Genomic DNA, 24,400 nt, shown 5'->3' with positions numbered 1-24,400 from the left:
AGAGAACATAAACTGCTGAGCTGATTTGCAGTAAAGAAAGTATGTCATGTACTACAGTAAGTCTGTGGTAGATTCGGAGGATCATGTGGACCAAAGGCATCTGTGGTCAAGTCTCATTTGATACCCTTGATCGACCCTCCATCACACCCCAGCGACATCTCAATCAACACTTCCTAGACATCTTGATTGATACTCAGTCGACACTTGGTCAACACTCAATCAACAACTCAATCGACACCTGATTGATATTTGCTTGATACTTGGTGGATAGTACTTGGTCAATTGTCAACCAGCTCATATGTATCAATCAACACTTGATGGTGTGTGTGCAAAATTAGTTGACTCTTGACGCACTCTCAAACGAGATGTCAATCAGGTGTCAATCCAGAAGGCGATTGAGTATTGATCAAGGGTAAAAGTTGAGGGTATCCATCAACACTCCACCATGGATGCAATTAGTACACATGATCCGTTTTGGACAACATACTGTATTTACCTGGTTACCAGCATTATCAATGGCATATACCATAAATTTTCCATCAGTAACACTTTGCACCTGAAAATCAGTTATGTCACGATTATTAAACCACTACATGAGACAGGAAAATATATTTTTTTGTTATACCGACATACAATCCCTCAAATACCCAGGGGGTGGGGTTCTGCATGAAACACACGACCACGTAAAGATGGTTAGTACAGAAATATTTAAAACCACATGTAACATCTTGACACTGTTGCTGTCAATTAATGACTCGTTGTTCTATACATGGAATTTAACGTGCAAATTCCCAGTATGTGATCAATAATAATTTGTCTAAAACCATGAAAGAATAAAGAAGCAAATAGGAGACATATTTTCACTCCAGTATTAAACGGTTTTTGAAGCATAAAATTTTCGGGCGTCTTCAGTATCGTGTTCTACACAAACCTCTCGGTCAACGCGGTCCTGCACTGAAATTATTCCTGTTGTGCTGTTGATAGCGAAGAGGTTTCCAGCATCGAGACTCAGCTCATATGTTAAGGCATCTGGAACCGCCTTAGCTCGAGCTACAAACGATCCTAAAAGAACAAGAGAAATTTAACGCGCGCTCATCCGCCATGTTTTCCGCCTAGCAACCAAGCCTGTAATTTTTTTTATGGATTTCGCGGATAGAGAGGCCGAACGAAGACTTGGGGACGGCCGGATGTCTGGAGTAGGGGTGCTTGGTGCTGGTTAAGGGTGCTAGACGACTTCGCTATTCGTTCCGACTTGGGGTGGTAGGGAGAAGGGAAGAGTCTGACTGAAGTTTCCCCAAAGGTTTCTTTCTTTTTTTTTTTTTTTCTATTCAAGTCTAAATAAATCGAGGGTGTACTGTTGTATAACTGTATTTAAAAATGAAAGTGAAGAATGATCATCGCAGTAAATTTTCCAATTTAAGCAATTGGAAAGAAGAAGACTGAAAAAAAAATCAGGGCTTTAACGGGACTCGAACCCGTGACCTCCGCGATACCGGTGCGATGCTCTACCAACTGAGCTATGAAGCCACACATTGGGAGCGAGGTCAATTAATTGAGTTCATATCTTCCCGTGAGGAGTGAAATGATGTGAGGTATAAATGAAATATTTAAAAATATTAAGACAATCCAGTTTTTGCGAATTACAGAGGGAATGTTTCCAATGGGTGATATATTTCCTTTTCATACAAGCTGCGTGATCTCAGAGTAATCTTAATTTGATTATCATTATAAAAGTCAAAGGCGATGTTATAATAATTTGACGTCTTCATAAGATTGGAATAAAAACTACTCTTACCATGCACCACGGTGAAGATCGATTGACGCACGTACAACGGTTACCAGTGATTGTATTACGAGAGAGTTTCGATCCTTACTTTGAAGATAACTTTTGTACTTGACATTTTTTTTATTCATTTCAAAGATAAGAGAAAATCGACAAAGTTCAGTCTCGCATTCAATATTGATGCCTTATTCTATCAATCATTTGTTAAACACATTCGTATTTTGATCGGGCTTTAGCTCTTAGGCCTTACGTGTTTAAATAAAGTGTTGATTGATTGATTGATTGATTGACTGACTGATTGACTGATTGATTGATTGATTGAGTGAGTGAGTGAGTGAGTGATAGATTGAGTGATAGATAGATAGATTGAGTGATTGATTGATTGATTGATTGAATTATTGATTGATTGATTGATTGATTGAATGAGTGAATGATTGAGTAAGTGATAGATTGAGTGATTGATTGATTGAATGAGTGAATGATTGAGTAAGTGATAGATTGAGTGATTGATTGATTGACTGACTGACTGACTGACTGATTGATTGATTGATTGATTGATTGATTGAAAGTAACGTTAATAAAATCAGGAAGTGTCTGCTAACGTTTTTCATTGGTCCCAAGCAAGAGACTAATAATAAATTATAAAAGAACTATAAAAGGGAAATAACCGTGCACATACTCATGAAAGGGAAAACTAAAAGTAAAGTTGAATCCCTCACCAGCTGGTTTTTCTTCGTAAATAGTGACAAATATGAACTCCTCCTGAAATCGGAAGGCTACAATGGTAAAAAGAGAAGTGGATCAGTGTTAAGAGCCGTGCCTTCGTTGCTGATAACTTTGTGTCAGGTCAGCACTTGAGGGAGTCTATCATATCAAGGCTCCTCAGTCCCGGTTTTGTACTCTACTAAGCTCTAACTTTACGTTCATTTTAACACTTTAAGTTTTTTCTCTTTTATTTCAGTTATTAAACTGCTGTTTTCATCCTGTTGCAAATGGAATTGACAAAAGTAGGCGGTAAAATGAGATAGATTCTCAGTGGAGTGTAGACTCGAATGGCTCATTACTACATAGATCAGTCACAAATACAAGATCTTCTTTAACCAGCCAAAACTCAAAACTGCAGGAAACAATGAGACGGAAAGGTTCTTTTCTTTCGATGCCGTGTCATTCAGTTGTCTGACAACATTTGGTGTCGTTTCGGTACTCTCCAGCACGTACTTCGAGCAAATCTCAATGTTAATCTTTGACTTCAGATACGAAATCATTAAACAAACTGATCCGAGGAAGTGACAGATATTGCTTAAAGTTATTTTATTTATTTCTCATCCTCTGCCTCGTTAACGACACCTGAGTGTCTTATACCGGCACACATATTAGTCTTTACTCTCAACGAGGACCCTAACCGACGCCTCGCCACGTATCATTAAGAGAGGCCTGTGGAGAGTCACAACGTGAAAACGACGGCGACTCGAACGACAGCTGAAAATCGATAACGAACACAGCGTCCGATGGGAAACCTACAAGATCGTGTACTTAACTCGAATCTTGATGACTTTTATGCGTTTACTCTTAATAGCCTTGCAAATCGACATAAAAGTTTTTCTTCTTCTTCACTGAGCCGAAAAGATTAACTCCCACTTTAGTACAAGAAAATAGCCCCCGGCCAAGGTTACCCGAAATGTTGTAGAGAAGTGAAGACTTATTCGATCAGTCTACGATCAAGCTTCTTCAATGCTTGTAAAGAAAACGTGTAACAGAAAATTTATCAATTCGTTCGATCAGAGGGGGACGCTTATAGCCACGAAAAATTAAATAATTTGAAGTTGGGTTATGGAAGAAGTACGATTAATAATTGATAATGTTAAATATTTCAATGCTTGAACTGCATCATCTAACAGAAAAGATAAATATGAACTTAAACAGAACCTGTATTTTTCATGTTCTTGAGTTATGTTTTGTTAAACCATTCACGGAAAATGTTATGAAAACAAATCTTGCTCAGTTTATGATCTAGGCCCGAGCAAAAGCGGAGAGGAAAGTCAAACTAGAAATAAATTAAAACATTTTTTTTGGCACAAAGATAATATAAACAAACTGCCAAAGGGTAAAATGGACCGAAATAGAGGTTGTCAACTTGAATTAGTCCGAATTTACTTTTATTTCTTTTACCAAAAAAAGCCAGTCCTCTGTGGCTTTCAGAGACAGAGTTTAAAATAATCCAGCAAACAACATGAAAAGAGTAGAAGTTTTCTCAGTTTGTGGTGTTTTTTTGCAAGAGTCATACGACTCAGTTATAATTTATTCTGAGCCAAATTGGAATGAAAGTCAAATCAGTTCTTTGACTTTTAGGGTGTTGATCGCTTAGCTACCTTACCTGAAGTAAAGTGTAAACAGTTCTGATAAAAGATATTCCTGTTATAGTCGTTAAATGGATAACAACTTAATCTTTGTGTAGCTAGAACTTAAAGCATCTGTTTCGAAGCAATATTCTTTGGATATTTTCAGAATTATCACCTACCTCTGCAAACGTTCAAAAGCCATGAAATCAATATGATTAAAAGCAATTGCTTCATGTTGGCACGCTGTTGAAACTTCGTTAAATTACATGGTTTTCCTCACATTTGTCAGTTGCAGTCAATTTCCCGCTTTCAGTTGCATTCAGATTTCTCTCGTGCAGTTATGAAACTTCAAGTTTTTCATTCATCTGTATCCACGAAACAGAAGTGGTGATAATTAAACAGAATTTTACGAAACTTGATTCACTTTGATCTATTCAAGAATGAAGACGTGATGAGTCAAATCCAGCTTTGGTATCACAATAACGTTGTTTATTCTGCGTGGGTGCCAGACTAATTATTTGATATCGATACTCTGCAGAGTTATATACACCCACCCCGGGGTCAACTGCTGTGACATATCATTGTTTGTAATTTTTCTTTGAAACAAAAACCCTATATATGCAAATCATTTATTTACATGGAAATAGATTTTTCATTTCTGGACTCTCTTTATGTTCTGCAAACTTGAAGGCAACCACTAAACTTGGTTAAGCAACAAAGTAAAAAGAAAATACAGAAAAGAAGATATTGAATAAGATAACTTAAATATGTAATCCCCAAGTTTGTGGGAAAATGAATGATTTCTTTCTTACCAACGCAAATCAAAACAACGTTATCTAGCAAGATTTCAGTTAGACGATTTCAGCAGACGTTTTCATGCATATTGATTTAAAAAAAATAATAATAACCTTTATTTACCCTCGGCAATGTTTATAGCACAAGTGCTAGTGGGGCCGAGCAAAGAATTGAAACAAATAATTTAAACTGAACATAACATTGTTACTCAAAACTATAACAAAATCTCGTACGTGATTGGCTATCAGCTGCAGCAGCCCGATTTGAGCATTAATTGGACAGTGTATACGCGTCATGCTTGTAATTCATTTCTCGAATTTTGTCATAGTTTTGATTAATTGGTAACAGGACATCGTGTCGTCCAATTTAGTCTGTAATCATACTCGTGATTAACAAATCGGACTCCCGCTTCTCGGTCGTCCGATTTTGTTAGTCACTCGTATGATTACACACCGAATTGGACTCCACTCAGTCCTGTTACCATTATTAATAATCCCAACTGGCCGGAGGCAAACCAGTTGGCTATTTACGAGCGTGGCCGAGGATTTGAACTCGGGGCTACCGAGAAACAAATCCGGGTAGTGGCCAGAGCGGGACTCGAACCCGGGACCGCTGGATTGCGAGTCCGACACGCTGACCACTCGGCCACGCTGGCTCCCTTAGATAAACACCTCGAGTATCCAGGAGCACTTGAACAAAACATGCATGTGTTTTCTTATGCTGAATGTTTATCACAAAGAAACTCCAGTGAAATCACGAGAGAGAATAACCTAGAAAGTGTAAAAAGGTTTTTCAAAATGTGCAAAACTACTTTTTGATTGAGCCATTTTTTAAAAAACAGACTAGTTATAACTAAGACGGGGGCATGCAAAAGAAACGTATTAAATGTAAAATGCTAATCAATAATTTTAGTTATAATTTTTTACGTACATATTGAAATTGATAGCACAAATTTTATATTCTGTTTCTAACTAATTGTTGCGAAGCAAGTTTGGCGCCATTGCGCCAAAGGTATACATAAGCGGCCGATCAATAACATATTGATGGAAACCATCAACCCTTTATGGCCAAGCCAGTTCCCAGTGCTTCTCCCTGGCAGGATTGTTCTTTGTCGACATGGCGTTATCTTAAGCTATGTTCTGACGGTGATGGACATACATTAAAACCTTTTTAGCTTTTACGTATGCTCCGAGTCTCCAAGGATCAATTCGAGTTGCGTTGTAGTTTTTTTTACTTAAATAACCGAGAATTGACATTCTTGAATAGAGGAACCTGAAAGTGGAAAAAAAAAAAAAAAAAAAAAAAAAAAAAAAAAAAAACCGCCATCAGAGTATACTTTCCTATGATCCTTAATTTAATTATTTATAATACCTAAAGAAGCTCTATATTTCAGAGTTAAATGTATAATTCCGGCCACCGTTTTTTTTTTTTTTTTTTTTCTCCAAAATCTTTCCTGAAGCAATGTTATATCTTCCTCTTTATTCTACCCTTTTCTATTTCGTCCCCTTTGCCCCTCCGTGGGATCTGATAAAAAAATTTTTGCGAAGCCTAAATATAGCTGCAGTTTTGATTTGCGATTTAATTTCAACAACGCACTATGCTGCTCCGAAGCTTCCAATATTCGCTTCATTTCGCGTCACGCTAAGCACTAAGCTAGGTGAAGGCTAGAAGTGGCTTTTGCACGCATTACGTATCTACCTTTCAGAAATCTATGTTCGTACCCATGTTCTCTCGGTCAGTTTAAGCTTGCCGAAGAGAAAGATATGATGTGAGTCAATGAAACTAAGCGTGTCAGATGTCCCATTTATTGGAAGGAAATTCCGTGATGGCTCCACAGATTTCTCCCAAGGATATTCCTCGAGGAGAAGAAACTTCTGATTCGGAAGAGGGCGAACCAGTGGCGCCAGTCATCTTGGAAACCTCCAGTAGTGACGATGAAGACAACATGGCGGAGGACGAGCATGACTTGAACCAGGGATACGTACAGTTAGCTCAAGACGACAACGAAGGGCAACAAACTCCAGATCAATGGTTATCTAATGTAAGTACTGTAGTTTATCTTTCGTAGATCAAAACATGTCAGCCTTGCAAGCTACAGCTGTATGCTACTATTTTAAGCTTACAATACATGTTTGTTGACATCAAGGAAGGGCCTCTTCAAAACACCAATGTTATTTCAGTAGTAGCAGAAAATTTCCAATGAAAGGAAGTCATCCTTTCAGGGAGTAACTTGTCTCCAGAAGGCTGGTTTTCCCTGTCACATAAGCTGAAGTACAAGCATAAAACTCACTTTGACCCAGGCTTCTTTGATAACATCGTAAACAATATGGCAGACTCTGCCTCTGAGCCATGCATTTATTTGACAAGAATAAGTTGGTATGGAGAATCCTGTTTATTCTGTGCTTGCGTATGTCATTCTTCTTACAAAAGCTAGTGCTCAGTTCCCCCATAGTCTCTAGAATCGCAAATTTATCAGTGATGTGTGAGTGGTATCAGAGTAACATCGATTAGTAACATCCCGATGTTACTAATCGAACTCAGTTGAACCCCCAATCACTCCATTGGGTTTGAACAGTCAATCTCTCACAAAAATTTTGAGCAATTGATCCCAATCAAATGCTCAATTGTGTTCAATTAGTTTCGATTGAGTTTGACTTGGGTTTGTTTAAGGTTTGATTGCATTCGATTTGAGGCTACATCCTTAATGTATGTGGCATGGTGATTGCAAAACAACAGTGGAGTTCGAATTTAAGGTTGGTCAGATTGTATATTTCAACTAGAAATGGGGGTATGATACAGTACATGTAGTAAAATCTATGTATTTTCCATGTCCAAAGGTTATTACAATAAAAATATACTGGCTAATTATTAATTTGTAGCTGCTTCTAAGACAGACTGTTAAAACTATCTGATTGTGTTCAACTGAATTTGATAGGGTTTGATTAGTTCAGAAATTGAATGCAATCAAACTCTCTCAGACAAATTTTTTGGTTCAATTAAATTTCGATTACTGGACAGTTTGATCAGTAACATTGGAATACTGTATCCTGGATAATATCAAACCTCCATATGTGAAGTCTGTAAGGATCATTGTTCTTTAGTAATTGACCGTTTTAAAGACCTTAATACTTAATTACATGTACATTGTATGGTTGTCCTACTGGCTACATGTAGATGTTGTAGGGTATACATGTAACTTTCCTTTGCTACTGTGCTGAGTCAGGAGGCACAGTGGCGTAATGTCCAGTACACTGGACTCTGGATCAAATGGTCAGGGTTCGAGTCCTGGTCAAGATCATTGTGTTGTGTTCTTGGGCAAGACACTTTACTCTCACAGTACCTCTGTCCACCCGGGTGTAAAAATCGGTAAATGTGAATATGCTGAAGCATCTCATCCAGGTGGAGTAGAAATACTCTTACACGTGTAGTTACATCATGCAATGGAAACTGGGCTAAGTTACTGTGGTACTAGGGTCCACTTGATCCAGGCCTTCTGATATTACGCGATGGTGCAATTTCGCACAATCGACCTTAAATCGCATCCGATCATACAATTCACAAAAAATCGCATAATTCACAAAAGAACGCACAAAATTCATAAAATAAAACATAAATCAACAAGTTTCTTCAGAATTCCTGCATAAATACGTCATTTTAAAGATGATTATCTTGGAAAAAGCCTAAAAACCTTTGTCACCTTCGATTTTGTAAACATTCAAAGCTGCAAGGCGTTATTTTGCATGTTGGGGGCCTGGTACGAGTCTTATTCTTAAAGAGTCGCCTATTGATGAAACACAAACACGCCCTTTGTTCAGATTAGCCAATCTGAATGGCTGATATATGCACGATCGGACTCGATGGAGTTTATACGTTTGATTGGAAATATGGTTTGTTAATTGTTAAACTGGAAATGGTTCGACATTTTTAACCAAATGGCTTGTTTTACTGGCTACATTCATCTGTGTAAACATTTGGTCATAGTATGTTTTCGTCACCTTGCAAACTTTAACCAGTGAGATTTTTGAAACATGTTGAAGAAAATTTTGTTCGCAGTCAACTTGTAAAGTAGAACCCCGCTAACTTGAGTCAGTTTACTCCAATTTCCCCTGGATTTGACCAAAAAATTTCAGTCGTGACTCCCCTTTGACTATCAACTACTGTCTACAGGGAGAAAGACTGTTTTATTATGTTCAAGTTAGTTTTGTTATACAATACTATTATGAGATCAGATGTGAGTTTGACAAACTGGCATATGTTATAAATTAACCTACATGTACTGTGGGGTTTTATATAAGTTTATGATCTGCCTGCTTAATTATGGATTGAATAATATTGTCAAGCAGGATGAAGTGCTTAAAAACTGAAAATTCAATGGTGGTTTTATTGATGATCCTTGCAAAATAAATTTAAAAACGTTGGTTTGTTGTATTCAGAAATATAATACTGCACATAAAAACAAAGCGTAAGAAGCTAATCATAGCATGCAAGAATGTCAATAATAATTATTGACATTCTAACATGCCAAATGAATGATCAATAATTATTATTGATCATTCATTTGGCATGTTAGCTGTGTCCTTTCAACTTTTAACGTGGTGCACTGAGAGTGCAGAAGACCTCATTTTTTTTATTTATCCCAACTAATGTCGATCAAGATGCATAATTACTGTTCCTTTGTGTTCAAAATGTCTTTAGGGCCGCAAAAAAGTGTTTTTCTTATCCTGAAACCTTATAAAACAAGCTCAAAATTGCTCAGAAAAAAACCGCATAATTTACATTATTTATCGCACAATTGGCCTTTCTAATCGCATAATCTGCCCTGCAAATTTCGCATAATTTGCAATTTTTCTCGCACCCTATCAGAAGGCCTGTTGATCGGACACAGACTACTAAGTCCTTTTAAAACCTTTACTGTCCAAGACCCTGCCCTCCATTGTTCAGAGTACTGATAAATGCTATGCACCAGTCAAATCCACAATCGTTATTCAGTCAATATTGTACATTCATGTGTAGTTGATTTAAATTGTTGAATCTTATCCAATGGACAGCTCTTTGAATTTATCTGGTTGAGGGTTATTCAAAGAGTTGTCTTATGCTATGTAACATGTACATACAATATGTATTCATTATAACACGGTTGGTTTTGTTAAATCACTTATCCACTGGGCATTGTTTTATCTGACTCCTGGTTGTTTAAAGGATGGATGGTATTATCCATCACATAATAACTGCATGTATACAAATTGGATATCATAGTGTTTCTGGTGTATTGGTACATATAATTAAACAATAGCCTTCATTTGGCATGATGATATGCTCGTATATTTGTCTACGGACATTATCTGTTCCAAGAAGCAAACATTGGGCTTTAAGGAACAGATAATGTCCAAGGACAAAATTTCTGAGCATATTTTCGGGCCAAATGGAGGCTACATGTATTGTGTTTGTTATCCTTTATTAGCCTTTAAAACTGTGGAATATCACCTGCATATTCCCCAGGTTTACATGTAGCTGGGGCATATTTCCATCATGTGACGCATTTAGATCAATTGTGTGCATGCAAAAATATTTCATGGGTGATAACACTGATTAGCCTCTAGCATCCTAAACAAATGTTCTTACATGTACATGTAGGTCTTGCCTTGCAATTTAGCTCCTAGAAAGCAGTGATATTAATCTCTACAGGTGGCTTAAACTTTGTCCATACTTTGAGCAACTTGGGCTAGTGTCTGGTTGTTTACTAGTGGATAGCACTGCCCAGTTGATTCTTTTTGGACTTCCCAACTGGTAAATATTCACTTCCTCAAATTCTTTTTGGATTGGCTCTCTCTAACACTTTACTGGAGATATCAAGTGATAATGATGTACTTGCACTTTCAGATATATTGTTAAAATATTTCTACTGTACGTACTTTCCAGAAGCAAATTTGGTTTACCATTCATTTTTCAGACAGAGGAGGAAGGTTCAGAAGTTGAAAGTGCAGTTATAGTTACTGATGATAGTGACAGCAATAGTTCATCATCTGCAGTCAGAACGGCTGAGCCAGAAATGAAACAAGGCAAGTGTAAGGTTCTCTAGAAGTACTGCCAGCACCCAGTGAAAGCTGCCATCCAGTAGTCTTGGGTGTGCCAGCTACCTTGGAGATTTTTGAGGGAAAAATTGTATCTAGGAAACAATGTTAAAGTTCTACTAATTTTCTTTTTTTTTTTTAATTTCCTCTGCGAGCTTCAAGATCAAAAATCATGTACATGTACATGTACAGTGTAGGGTGTTCTACATGTATCTTAAGTAATATTTCACCATTGATTCTTATTACAGTACTTCTTTATACAATGTATTGCTCATGTGTTTTCAAGAGGCAGATTTATGAAACAAAACAAAATTACTTTTGTCTGGGACATGTCTCTTTACTGGCCATTTTTACTTATTATTTGTCAATATAATTGTCTGCACTGCACATTCCTGCACCTTGCTGTTTTCTGACATTTCATTTCTATTATTTCTAATGGAAAAAACTGATGGTAACTGCATTTAGCCTGAAGCAAAACCTCTCTTGTCTCACACTCAGCTGATAAATATATGTGGTATTAGATGTTGACTTGTCTTTTCTTTCTTCATTCAGAACAAGTGGACCTTATCAGACAGGTCATGTCAGGAATTACACTTCCCATGTCAGCCATTCCTGAGTGGGCCAAGGTTGTGCCTGAAGAGAAATGGAAAGCATCTCTTGTATCAAGTATAACAAACAGAACTCAGCCACCACCAGACAGTGAAACAAAGAAATAGACCAAAATGTACTTGTTGCTAGTTGAGTTATAAAATTTTACCATAGTGTGTTATTCCACAAACTGTAGTATTTATACAATGAAGATCTGGAGGAAAGCAACTCGAAGTCATTAATTATTGCCTTTACAGTGTCTTGTAGTAAATAAGTTATTTTTACCATGTTAAAGCAGTGCTCAGGTTGTTTACCACTTGGGAATGTTGAACAACTGGAAATCCTCTGTTTTAATGCACTGAATTCTCCAAAGCAAATTAATAAACAGCATCCAGGGTTTGGTTAATTGGAGAGCATTGCAAAGAAAGGTATACGTGTAACTGAAGAAATTGTGCCTTTATTTAATTATGCCTGATGCATTTCTTCACTCTCCATTCTTTGTACTGTTGCTGACTAACCAAATCTCTAGAACAGGCTAAGGCATCTTGGGCAGATACAGGGGTTTGAGATACCCCCCTTTAGGGGGTCTGGGGGCATCCTGCCCTGGAAATGTATTAAAATTGAGGTCTTCAGAAATGCAGTGGGATTTCCGGGATTCTGTGGCCAAGTAAGTGTGTTATTATATCATTTGTTTTTTAGTTTAGGGGGTTTGGCTGAATCCCCCCAAACCCCCTACATGTACATGTATGCTCCAGGGTAGTGCTCAGCAACTCTGCCTTATGATCCGAAGGAGTGATTAGATTGTTATGATGCAATGATTCTCGAACCTGGATCAATTGGTTGACTATTGCAAATGTAAGGTAGTTTCAAGGAGTTACTTCTTAGACCTTAAAAGTCGGCCACATTCAGCATAACTTAGTCGTGACTGGTGACCAGACGCCTGTCAGGCAGTAGCCTTGATTCTAATTGTCAGTGTTTAGGAGTAGGAGTGTTTAGGAGTAAAGGTATAAAAATAAAGGTATAAAAATCAATGACCTGCATAGATATTTTAGATTGCTGATATCAAGTCAACATACATGTAGATGAGTTCTTATCAATTTAAGCAGGAAATTTTATTGTTGGAAGAAGACTTTGTGTGCCGATGTCAATTTAACTTGTACATTACATGAAGTGTCAAGATGGTTTCGTGGAATTAGTAAGCCTGTTACATAAAAATTCTGTTACTGAGAAATCACCATTTAACCCCAAATAGACACCTCAGTAGTCTTGAATTACACTGAAGTCCTGATATAAAGTTTTTGCCATGACTGTAAAGGAAATGTAGACATGCTGAATAACAATCATTTGGCATGGAGAATTTACTAGGTTATTTCATTGAAATCTTACTGTAAGTGCAGTGAAAAGAAAGCAATAATGCTGATACACTAGATTTTGTATACTTTTTATGATAGCTTGAACATTGTAAGGTTGTATGTTGATCAATGGGCAGTGGTTTGTATAGTATTGCTGGACAGAAGAGTGCATCAGTTCATGTTTGTTTTGGTTTTATTGTATTATATTTTCCTTATTTTAATTAATGAATTTTTTGTAATAGTGTGCGATAGTGAAATATGTCTGTAAATAGTGTCAATTAATAAAAAATCTGAAATCTGAAAAATCTGTTTCTGATGACTCAGTCACAATCTTCAAGTGGTTGTAGCATACAGTAGATGCACAAAGAGGTCTGTGAATTAGCTCAACTCCTAACATAAAACATACATGTGTTGATAAGATGCTGATTCAAAGTAAAATGCTTCTATGACAAAAAATAAATATCTAATTGAGTACAGAGTTTTCCCGCATTTCTCATTGCATTTCTCATTTCTCATTGCTCACGTGTGCCTGACTTTGGCTTACTAAGTTCTTGTGCTCATATAGCATGGTGCAGATGAGTGCCAACTTTAACTCAAAGTATAAGAGCATGCTTCCATAGCAACTGTCCACCACTTTATTGTACATTAGTTCTTTATAGGTGCAGGTAAAACTGTTGGTGTGTCATCTGCTTTTGCATCTGTAGGCAAATGTCACCACTGTGAATTTGCATTAGTGCTGCTTTGATTAACTGGATCTCTTAACAACTCACTTAATTATCCAACCACAATAAATGTAGTCCAAAAAACACATGAAAAGGTTCAAATATACAGCAAAATTGTATAATTAGTTTTTTGTACAGCAGAAATCCTACTTCTTAGGTCTGCGCGAGTCATTCAAAACTGTCGCGCTCTCCCTCTTTCGCTGATAAATTATTATTGATTATTACTCTTATTAGATGATTTGATGTGCAGTACCAAAGTATAATTTCACTCGTTTGTGTACGTATTGACTTGCTCATCAAAAGACAGAACAACTCATAACTGTACAGAGCAGTACTTAACACATCAAAACATCTAATTACGAAGCCTCGACTGTGCTCTGTTCTGTTGTAAAGGACGTATGTAGGAAGCGGTAGAGCACGAAAGAAGTGTTGGGCGAAACACGAAACGTAGTCGAGTGTTCTCCCTACTACGTGGGTGCTCTTCCGCTTCCGAAGTGCTTTACAACAGAACAGAGCACAGTCGAGGCTTCTTTATTTGTTTCATGATAAAGAATCTATTAATTCCGCCGCACATTCAGCTAATATTTCCCACCAAACTCAGTTGATTTTCCAAACGAGGAAAAGTGACGTCAGCGGGGGTCTGTTCTCTGATAACCCAAGCTAAGATAAGCCAATCACCATCCTTGTTAGAACTATTCAAATAATTTGATTGGCCAATGGGGGAAAGTAAACAAGGCATTTGTCGGTACGTAAGCTTAAATTCTCGAGCGCTGTGCAGTTAACTTTCGAAGGCAGGATGAGAACGACAGAGCGACTGAGAAATGGTAAATAACTTAAGCTTACCTCAAAAATTGGAAACCAACTCGCGACCAAAAGCTGAGAAAATTATTCGGAAAAGCGAAAAAAATGAAATAAAAAAAGAGCTCTGACAACACAACATGCAACGATACGCCCAGCAAGCTGTAGCAATATACATACATGTACGTACATATCCGTTATTAAAGTGACTGGTCATTCTAGTGCCATTGAAGTACAAAACAAAGAATTATTTAAATTATAAATGTATTTCTTATATAGTGAGAACTAAGTTCAACATTATTTACAATCTCTCCCACATCCCTCTAAAACAGCTTACATATCCTTTAAAAAAATTAAAACTTACAGCATTTTTTTAAAAACTACCTAAAATACAAAATTATGAATATATTTTCCTATACACTGACAACTAAGTTGAACATAGTTTACAACTTCTCCCACATCCCTCTAACGCAGCTGATATATCCTTTCAAAAACTTAAGATTCAAATCTTACAGCATTTAAAAAAAAAAAAAAAAAACTACCTAAGGTACAGAATTATCTAAATTATAAATATATTTCTTACACAGTGACAGCTAAGTTAAACATAATTTACAATCTGCCCCGCATCCCTCGAACACAGCTGACATATCCTTTTTGCGTATCATGGTTCTAAAAGGTGACAAAGATTTGATGGTCGTTTCCTTTTTAGTTCGTTTCGCCTATAGCGATGACGATGGCTATAAGTATGTGGCCGCCTTTACTCAAACGTAATCAAAATCGGTCGATTGATAGGGAATGAGTTAAAACAACAAGTTAAACGAACTCTGCTTCCCATGCACACGAACGGCGTGAACCAGCGTTAGCTATAGGTCGCCATTGCGCCCGTGTTCCCGATTTGATACAATGACATTACCAAATGGCACTCTTGACGATTCATTTCATCGGGAAATCCCGTGGGACCGCCGAAGTTTTACACTCAGAATGGTTTAACACGGAACCATTTTTCAACATAGATGTTAGTGCGCGTTAAACACAAAAATAGAAGTTTCAATTTGTTATTGAAAGAGCATTAAACTGTTTCAACGAGGTTTCCAGTTGTTTCTCTGCATATTAAGTAGTGCTTGCCATTAGACTCTAGCATAACTCACGTTTAATAACAACAGCCTATTCTTTTCTTAGGGCCTGTTTACAAGGAGAGAGGGTTACCCTAGAAGGCGGGTTACCCTAGCAAGCGGGTTTCCCTAGCACTCACACATTTCCTCTTTTTTTCTTCATCGTGTTTACAAGGCAGCTAGGGTTACCCAAGTGCGCGGGTTACCCTATCTGCGTGCTAGGGTTACCCTTGCAGGCGGGTTATTTTTTCCTTTGTAAACACTCCAGGTCGGGTTTACCTGCCTACCCGGGTTAACTTTCTAATTATTTCCAGACCCTTTGAGTGTAACCGCGCATTAAGTTGTCCCGGATTGTAAGGTTACCCTACCTGTAAAATTTTCCTTGTAAACCCGGGCTATCTTTTGCCCTCCAGCTAGGGTTAACCCGCTTGCTAGGGTAACCGTCCCTCCTTGTAAAACAGACCCTTATTATTCCTTTGTATTTACAGCCGTTTTCACGCGCTCATGAGTTTCTTTGAAAAATTCGAGGTTTTAAAGTCGAATGTCGGTCAAAGTAATTTCCTTTCTCTGGCGTTCTTGGAAATTGATTTATCCTGTAATATTTCTAAATCATCCTCCAAACATCGGAGAAAAGAGAAAACGTTGCCAATCAGTATGGACGATCCCAATCCACTGAACACCAATCAACAATTATTTTACTAGCGTGCGTTGGATATGAGATAGTCAACGAGGCGCATAGTGCCTAATTGGCTATAATCATCTCATATCGTATCCAACAAGCGCGAGTGGAATAACTGTTTCATTAAAAACGCCCCCAAAATATGGGAAACTAAACTAAAATAACAACGCCCCAAAAAATTATGCGTATGCTTATTATGTTTGTAGAGCATGGTGTAATGGGTCATGTACCAAGATGGCTAAGCCAATGAAAACTCTTAAATTGCATTATCCAATGATCCAGTATTCAATAATTAACAATTAGATTATGAGCTCGAGATTTCTATGAGGTGATAGTGTTTTGTTTTAGTACAATTCTTACTTAAAATTTGAAAAAGAAAATACAAATTCAATTGTTTATCTTTTATAAGCCCGCTTGTTGCGTTCGAAGAACGCAAACCTAATTTTGACCTGTGGCTTTCTAGAGTTGGTTGCCCTGTGCACGGTTATATGCAGAAAGATCAACATTCCTGTAAGGACACCAAAATGGCCACCCCGGTTGATTTTTGCAGGGGCATGTCACGGCCAGTAAACTGGTACCGTTTAATGTTAAGACATGTGATAAGACATATGGCGGACATGTGAGCATGTGAGCAGGCCATATCAACTTGTTTTTCCGTTGGATCTTTCTTTGACTTCTTTCCATTCAGTCGCCGTAAGCTTAGCTATTATGTGCTCTCAGCGTTAGATTTTGGCGAATTTAAACGCTTCGACGGTAGCATTTATCGAAATCTGAGGTAAGTGTCCTTGTCTATTAACACGACTTGGCTTTGGGATGTTAACCGTGAGAACGGCTACATTTTGACTGCATTTGTTGATTACTTCCAGTCGCGACATATAGCTCAGTCTTTATCCGGTGGAAATTTTATTGTTTGGAATCGGTGGAAAGTACTCTGAAGGCAAGATCCAAAAGTCTACTTTATTCATCAGGGGAAATACTCCTGTTAGTCGCACGGACTTTGTTTACGATAAAAGAGCGCGCGATTTCAAATGCTAACTTAAATTTGTGCTTCCGGCTTAGAATAACGTCGAAGAAGCCTGGTCTTTGTGGAAATGCAACTTTACGGCTGAATGTGACAAACATGCTCCACTAATCGACAAAAAAGTTAGAGGACGTAATTGTCCATGGCTTACGCTGGAAATCAAACAGATGATGAGAGCTCGGGATGCCAGTCTCAAGAAATATCGTAGATCAAAATTAGACACCGATTTGGCCGCATATCGATTACTCCGAAACAAAGTCAGTGCAAGGATTAAACGTGCTAAGGAAAGCTATAGTAGATCACTGCTTGAAGAGAACAGCGGCGATTCTGAATCTTTCTGGAGGTCTGTGAAGAAAATAATGCCGGACGCGAAACAGAAATCTATTCCGACCTGTATCAAGGCAGATGACAAGATTGTTACTGATAAACAAAGCATTTCAGAATTGTTTAACACTTACTTTACATCTGTTGTGAACAAGTTATTTGAATCATGCCGGTATGCAAGACCAGTTTTTAATTCTAGTGAAATCGTTCATTTAAGGTATTTATATTAAAGTGAGGGCGTCGAACGCACTTTCATAATCTCTGATTACTATTAGTTTACAGAAATATTTTCACGGACGAGTACTATCCATCCGGGTTTTGTCCTCGGACGGGTACTGTGGGCTGATAGTGTCTCTCCGCGGATGAACACTATCGCGTCACGTGATCAATTTAAACCAAAAAGAATCGGAGAAAATTTAGTGGTGAACTATAATAGCTGATAGTATGTACGAGTACCTCAGCCAATCAGATTGCAGCATTTGCATTGGTATACTAGTAAAATTCTACTAACGGCCAATAGTTTACCATAGCTTAGCCAATCAGATTGAAGTATTTACATTATTTACGACGTATTCTAGTAGAAGTCTACCAAAATTCGATAGAAACACAAAAATGTTGCTCATGAAGATAACGTAAGGTTCTTGTGATTTAAAAACAGTCGAATTAAACATTCTCCAGTAGCTCGATGCTGCACAAGAGTGTTTGGAACAAAATTACACTTATCATAAAGAGCCTCAACAAATGGCATAACAAACCCTGTATGGCCCACTGCTTTTACACCGCATTTATCTGCAAGCATTCCAACATACACATCGTCCATTCTATACGGCTTAATCACATCAAATAAAGGAACCAGACTCTCGACAACATCATATGACATAACAAAGCCAGCACCACTACAGAAATCTGGATAGTGTGTACCATTGTACTCTTCATAACTGACACGCCATTTTCCACGTCGTTGTACAAACGGATTGTGATGAAGTTTACCCATATAAAGGCCTTTCTTGGGTGTTGTTTTTAACTGTAAGACATCTATTAAACGTTTAGGGTTGACGAACACGTCGTCGTCTGCTTTGAGAAGGTAAGAAAACCCACAATATCTGGCTGCCCATTCGAAGGCCATCTGTATCTTCAAACTCTGGTTCCAGTAATGTTCATAATAATCCGCACGAATCATGTCGCCATAGACGCTATCTTCTTTTTTGAGTAAATCTGAATGTGTTTGATCCCTTGTCTGACCAAGGAGAAAGTATGTCTTCCACTGAGGAACATTGTTGTTATCGGCACCCCATGTTTGACGAATCAAATATCTCCTCTCAAAATTTGCTGGTGTAGACGAGACCAGGATAAGGAGAGGGTAGTGCCGTGTACACACAGTCTTGGTTATCAAAGTTGTTTTGTGCTGGAGCGTTGTTTTCCACAATTTAAACTCAGGATGAATTGCAGGCTGCGCGGAGGAGGGTTTGGGCTTTAAACGGCCTGAAGTCCATTCTAGAGTAGGCAGCACATTCGATAGAGAGGGAGCGCCACTGCCTGAAGATGGCTTGTCGTCAAAACGCCTGAAAGTCGTGCCCAGGTTAAGAGCTTTAATAAGTCGTGAGCGTGTTTCATGATGATAGAAGGACGTCATGTGAAAGCCACTTAAATACGTTATTAAAGCAACTGCCGTTACCGTAACAAGAGAGAGCTGGATTATCTTGAACTTTATCGAGCCATGTTGTCTCCTTCTGAGTAAACACAACCAATTCCGAGGAAACAACAGACAGTGTTGTCGTCGATGAAGCATGTTCCCAGTGGGTGAATTGAAATGACTTCACTCCAAGTGCGAGCTCCTTCTACAAAGGAACAAAATTGTGCTGGTTTGATTAAAGATTTAAAACATCGTAAAAATTTTTTTTTTTTTTTTTATATTGATATTGTATTTGATTGAGGAGGATAAAGAAAAAAATGTAAAAGAAATATACATATGGGTTATTGACCAATTGTGAGGTCAAGATGGCTGGATATTGGCCAAGTTCTTTTTTTGCGAGTTTATGGACCGAGACGGAGTCGAGGTCCATAAACTCGCAAAAAAAACGAGGCCAATATCCAGCCATCTTGACCGAACAAGCTTGGTCAATAAAGGATTTATCATATGGCTTTCGGGAAAATTTTTCTCGCGGGACACGGCGGGTAGTCCCGAGCGGGCAAGATAGCCCCATCTTGCCCGCTCGGGTAGCCAATCACAGCGCAGGATTTGATTCATCTTGCCCGCTCGCGGAGCTTGCCATATAATAACCTCCATTAACGCCTTCGGCGCCAAAGGCTCTAGCCACTAGGGAGGTTTGGGGCACGCCCGATAGAATTAGGGGTAGGGAAATGTCAAAAAGTATTGGGGCTGGGGGCGCGGAGCATTTGAAAGTGTGGTGGATAGAAAACACATGACCCAGCCTTTCCATTTGGCACCAAACTGATTGACCCACCCGGCCCCTCATCGAAGATTGAAAATTTCATGACCCACCCCTAATAAAACATGACACTTTTGTTGCATAATCCAACAAAATTACATTTTGTATATGAACTAGCTTGTGGTGTTACTGACGTTTTAGGTTTATTTCTTAACAATAGTACAACCGTATCTAAATATAATATTGTTTCCCTTTACTCTAGAAACTTTAAGTCATGGCCGCAACGTATAAACTCTTGTTTTTAGGTCCTCGTAGCTTGATTAAAGATATACCCCAAACAGCAGTGATAAACATTTATTTCAATGCATTTTAATACATAACTTGATGTTTCGTATGCTAGTCAACATACATTTTCAAAAGTGGCTGTTACGAATTTTCGAAAGCTATTTATATCATAAACATTAGAGGTCTGGAACGTAGATTGAAAATATGATATGCAGCAGTATGTTAACCTGTCTGGACGTCATGAAAAGTAACAGATAGTACGTAAAACAACAACTGCTCACTATTATGACTCTGACATTTAGTGAAGGCTTAAGCTCTTGAATGAATAATTTCCTTAATGCTGCAATAGAAGTCAGTTTTGCTAAAATGCTAAAACGCTAAGATGTCAAAATGATCCCATTTAATGTCGTGACCACTGGTTTTTACATGATTAGCAACGGCTGATGAATGGCCTTAACTGTAAGGGCCTTGAATTGTTGATTTTTTCTGTCATGGAGTCTTCGTTTTGTTTTTTCAACGTAAAATTCGTTACAGTCCCAACAAACGGCCTTATGTCGACTAGCACATGAAACGTCAAGTACTGTTTTTTTTTATAAAAAAAACTGCGTTGGAAGACAATGCTTATCACAGGTGTTTGTGTTGTATTTATTTTTTTCCAGTGTTGTTCCTGTGGAACAGCGATCCATTTAGAAAAAAGCTGTAGTGAGTCCTGGGACTCACACAGCCAGCAAATTCAAGAGTGTGAGTCCCAGACCCATGAACACGAGTCCCGTACCCTTGCCGATAAATAGCATGTAGACATAAGTTCGCTAAAAATTCAACAAAATTCATTGTGGTTGCCTTTACCACATGGCACAATACAGCAATGAAGTACAACACGAAAAAAATCTCGTGCATGTATTATAAGTTAAGTTTCATATAAAGACACAAAAGAGGTCTAAGAGTTATTTGTTAATACGTACAAAATTTTAATGCATGTGTGGCCAACTGTTTTAGTAGTTCAAGACTTTGATTATTTGTTACAAAATAGGATGACCCACCCTCCATGAGTAGCTGAAAACTGAATGACCCACTCCTTACTGAAGGCTTAAAAACTGATGACCCACCCCTCCATAATACTTTTTGACCTTTTCCTTAGTAGCTTATATTGTTTACATGTCAATGTTCGGGATAACTGTTAGTAAGTTAAATAGAAGAGTCTACAGACTGTCAAGCCAACCGAAATTTTTTTTCTCGATTTTCGGAGCCGGTTGGCACATGCGTGTATGGTCGCTACGTGCCTGATTTTAACACGAACAGTGATCCGTACGCGACATTTGTGAGGGGAATAATTTAAACCCTTAAGGACTCGGAATTCACGAGAGCAATCGCTTGGAAAGGAAAAGAACAGCGTGCAAAACAGAGCATAACCTTTTAAACCCTTGACGGTGACAATGGTTTTCACAAACTGTTTTAAAATAACAGTTACCAAACATAAATTATATCTTGCATGACAGCCTTGGGGATAATTGTCAGTAGGTTAAATAGGAGAGTCTACGGACTGTAAAGCCAGCTGCTTTGTTTATTAAAGGCGCTTTTCCATAGTAAAAAGAAATATATGTTATTTGCCGGCGGAGAGGTCCGTATGGTGAAAAACTGTGACTGAGGTCTTGAAAATGGTCACTGAGGACGTAGCATTTCTATAGACTGTCAATCTAGCCCATTTGTTTATTAAAGACACTTTCAACCAGTAAATAAACCGGTTGGTACGTGTGTATATGGTCGCTACTGTCCTGATTTTAACGCGAGCAGTTCAATCCGTGGGCGTTACTGTTGGTGAGAAATAATCTTTACCCTTAAAGAATTCGCTACACCAATCGTTCGGACAGGAAAAGAACTGCGTGCAAAATAGAGCGTAACCTTTTCTTTCAGCTTTTCTTTGTAGACACTTGGCTGCAGGTTGGTTTTCTGTGAGTCAAAATATATTACACTGCACAAAATGGTCCGTACAAGGACCCTTCCTTAGGTCGTAGACATTCAGCGTATCTATCCGTATAAGACAAATATAAGGATGAGACAGAATGTATAAGGTCCGCATAATGATAAGTATGTTTCAGGGTTGGCCAAGGAAAATACCAGGATCTTACACACTTGTGGCAGGATTCCTTATATGTCAGCATACATGCCAGTATACGTGATGTATATTGAGTAAAAAAGGACTACTGGAAGGTCTGTGGACGGTGTGTATACGGAATCTTACAGTTGTGGTAGGGTCCCTTCTAGTTCAGGCCGCATGTCAGTATAGTGTGTGTATACTGGGAGAATGAAGGGGTATACTGAATGTGGTGTCGAAGGAATATGTGCTGATTTCGTATATTTCGTGGATAATGACCCTGGTTTTTAGCTAGAATGAAATTTGTTTGCGGGACTCTCAGTGGCAGTGGCAACATTTTTATCGTTTTCTTCTCTGCTATTTTTTGCTTTCATCATTTACAAATTAAAATCTGCTTGATTTCTATCTTAAACTCAACCCAGTGGAAGTTGTCTCGTGCTTCTCTAACACGTACTTTCCAAATGGAGTACGTAAATAAAATACACGTAAAATGTCCTCTGACGGCATCCGTCTAATAGAAACACAAGGTTAACATGCGGGTTAAGAGTTCCCTTTTCCTTCGCCTCCGTAGCCACGAGTACTTGAAGTTTCTTGACTTGAAATGACTCTCTTCACAAGTTGTCCTGAGAACAGCATTTTGCAGACTGCAATTTAAGTCCTTTGGGATAAAATGTACTTTCAGTTAAGCACGTTTAGAGCACATTTCTGTGTAATCTCCTATACTAAAAACGGTTTGAGGATGTGTATAATTTCAGCAAGGTTTAATGATTTCGAGAGCATGCTCTTGCAAGTAGATAAAAACATCAAGATTATCAAGAGCTTATCTTGCTTACATGAAACTAAGGCTACAGCTTACCTGGACATGGTTAACGTTTTCAGAAGTCATGATTTCTTCTGTTGTATAGACCAAAGAGGAAGACTATCCATCTCCCTGTGACTGAGAAACGTTCTTTGTGGCACGATGCCGTGTTCAGTTCCAAGGTGAGTTCCAAAGGAAAGCGAAGACGACTCGATCGTTTGCCGCACATCGTGTTCGCTAAATGGAGTTTCCATCGTCTTATGTTTCTTCAAATTCCACTTCTTACAGTTTGCTGAATTACCGAATTAAGATCCCTTGCCTCAAAAACTAAGGTAAGTTCTAACCGACAACGAAATAAAAAAGTAAACCGTCTTCAATGAATCTGCACGCCTTTCAAATGTGGCGGTAATATAAACCGGCGAAATCAAAGATAGACTACGAGTAGTGCCTCTTTCGCTTGGTCCGTCGTGCGTGACGCGAAAGAAATTCGCGAGAAAAAAATGGCCGCGCGAAATCCGGGGGGCTAGGAGCGCGCGAAAGGAGGGACTACCGCCCAAGCCCAAGAGTTTGCCCTTTCACGGCCGAGTGATTTTTCGGTGTAGGATTTCTCATCTTGACGTCCTCTTATTATCGCCTGTTATCAATAGCCCCGGGAGATCTGAATAAAATTGCTCTACTCTACTCTTCAAGTAGCCAGGCAAAAACATATGCCGTGAGAAGTATATCTTCGTTCAGTGTTCGTTCAGCGAAACTGTCAAAGAAGTTTTAAAACGAAGACGGCGAATGAGGTCTCTTGTAACGATTTTCGCTGCGTCTAAAAGTTAGTGCGAAAATTTCAACAGAGTTCCAACCGAGAATTTACATTATACATTATACATTATACATAGGAGATCATCCAACTGCGGTGAAATGTTTGCCGATAGCAGCGGAAAATTTCAGGTGAATGTCCAGTGTCAAGTGAGAGTCCGGTTCAATCTTTCAAATGGACGGCAGAAATGCCAAGCTCAGTGAATTTATATTAGCTGACTTAGACGATGCTGTTGAGTGGCGAAATCACTAACTTAATACGCTCGCAGTCGGGGTGGAGGCAGAAAGCTTTGCCAAACAAAACACTGGATAAATTTAAATCTTTCCAAAGCGCCTGTTGGTAGATTCGCAAGAACATCACGGCTTGCGAAGCGCGATTCCAGCGCTTCGATTTGCTCTGGTACCGCTTCGATTTGCACAGGTATCTCGAATGTTGACAACAC

At 38.4% G+C, this 24,400-nt stretch overlaps 3 protein-coding genes and 1 long non-coding RNA gene across 5 annotated transcripts in view; 1 reads left to right on the top strand and 3 right to left on the bottom strand.

Annotated features, from left to right (window-relative positions):
- LOC145464745 (protein dachsous-like) overlaps positions 1 to 1,241 on the bottom strand; it is a 35,868-nt gene extending 34,627 nt beyond the window's left edge. The window contains exons 1-2 of the mRNA XM_081448532.1: positions 932 to 1,241; positions 497 to 556 (exon numbers count right to left, since the gene is read on the bottom strand). Coding sequence (XP_081304658.1) covers positions 497 to 529 — 33 coding nt within the window. The 5' untranslated portion in view covers positions 530 to 556; positions 932 to 1,241. The remainder of the gene's footprint in view (positions 1 to 496; positions 557 to 931) is intronic.
- A 4,985-nt stretch (positions 1,242 to 6,226) lies between these two features.
- On the top strand, positions 6,227 to 12,631 carry LOC145464765 (uncharacterized). Its single transcript, XM_081448556.1, has 3 exons — positions 6,227 to 6,958; positions 10,868 to 10,976; positions 11,541 to 12,631. The coding sequence occupies exons 1-3, from the start codon at positions 6,713 to 6,715 to the stop codon at positions 11,702 to 11,704; spliced, it is 519 nt and encodes a 172-aa protein (XP_081304682.1). The 5' UTR covers positions 6,227 to 6,712; the 3' UTR covers positions 11,705 to 12,631.
- Positions 12,632 to 14,973: 2,342 nt separating this feature from the next.
- The window catches only part of LOC145464773 (uncharacterized), a 50,512-nt gene continuing 41,085 nt past the window's right edge, over positions 14,974 to 24,400 (bottom strand). Inside the window, exon 2 of the long non-coding RNA XR_014041457.1 lies at positions 14,974 to 15,672. This is a non-coding gene — a long non-coding RNA (uncharacterized LOC145464773). The remainder of the gene's footprint in view (positions 15,673 to 24,400) is intronic.
- The window catches only part of LOC145464755 (beta-1,3-galactosyltransferase 5-like), a 49,051-nt gene continuing 42,439 nt past the window's right edge, over positions 17,789 to 24,400 (bottom strand). Inside the window, exon 2 of one of the 2 annotated variants that reach the window (XM_081448544.1) lies at positions 17,789 to 19,403. In XM_081448544.1, the coding sequence (XP_081304670.1) occupies positions 18,204 to 19,373 (1,170 nt within the window). In that variant the 5' untranslated portion in view covers positions 19,374 to 19,403 and the 3' untranslated portion in view covers positions 17,789 to 18,203. Of the gene's footprint in view, positions 19,423 to 24,400 lie in introns of both variants that reach the window. The other variant, XM_081448543.1, reaches the window with a different exon arrangement.

This window comes from Orbicella franksi, chromosome 13, assembly GCF_964199315.1.
Source record: "Orbicella franksi chromosome 13, jaOrbFran1.1, whole genome shotgun sequence".
NCBI classification, from domain to species: domain Eukaryota; kingdom Metazoa; phylum Cnidaria; class Anthozoa; order Scleractinia; family Merulinidae; genus Orbicella; species Orbicella franksi.
Note: the sequence above shows the minus strand (reverse complement) of the source record. Positions and strands in the feature narration are given on the sequence as shown.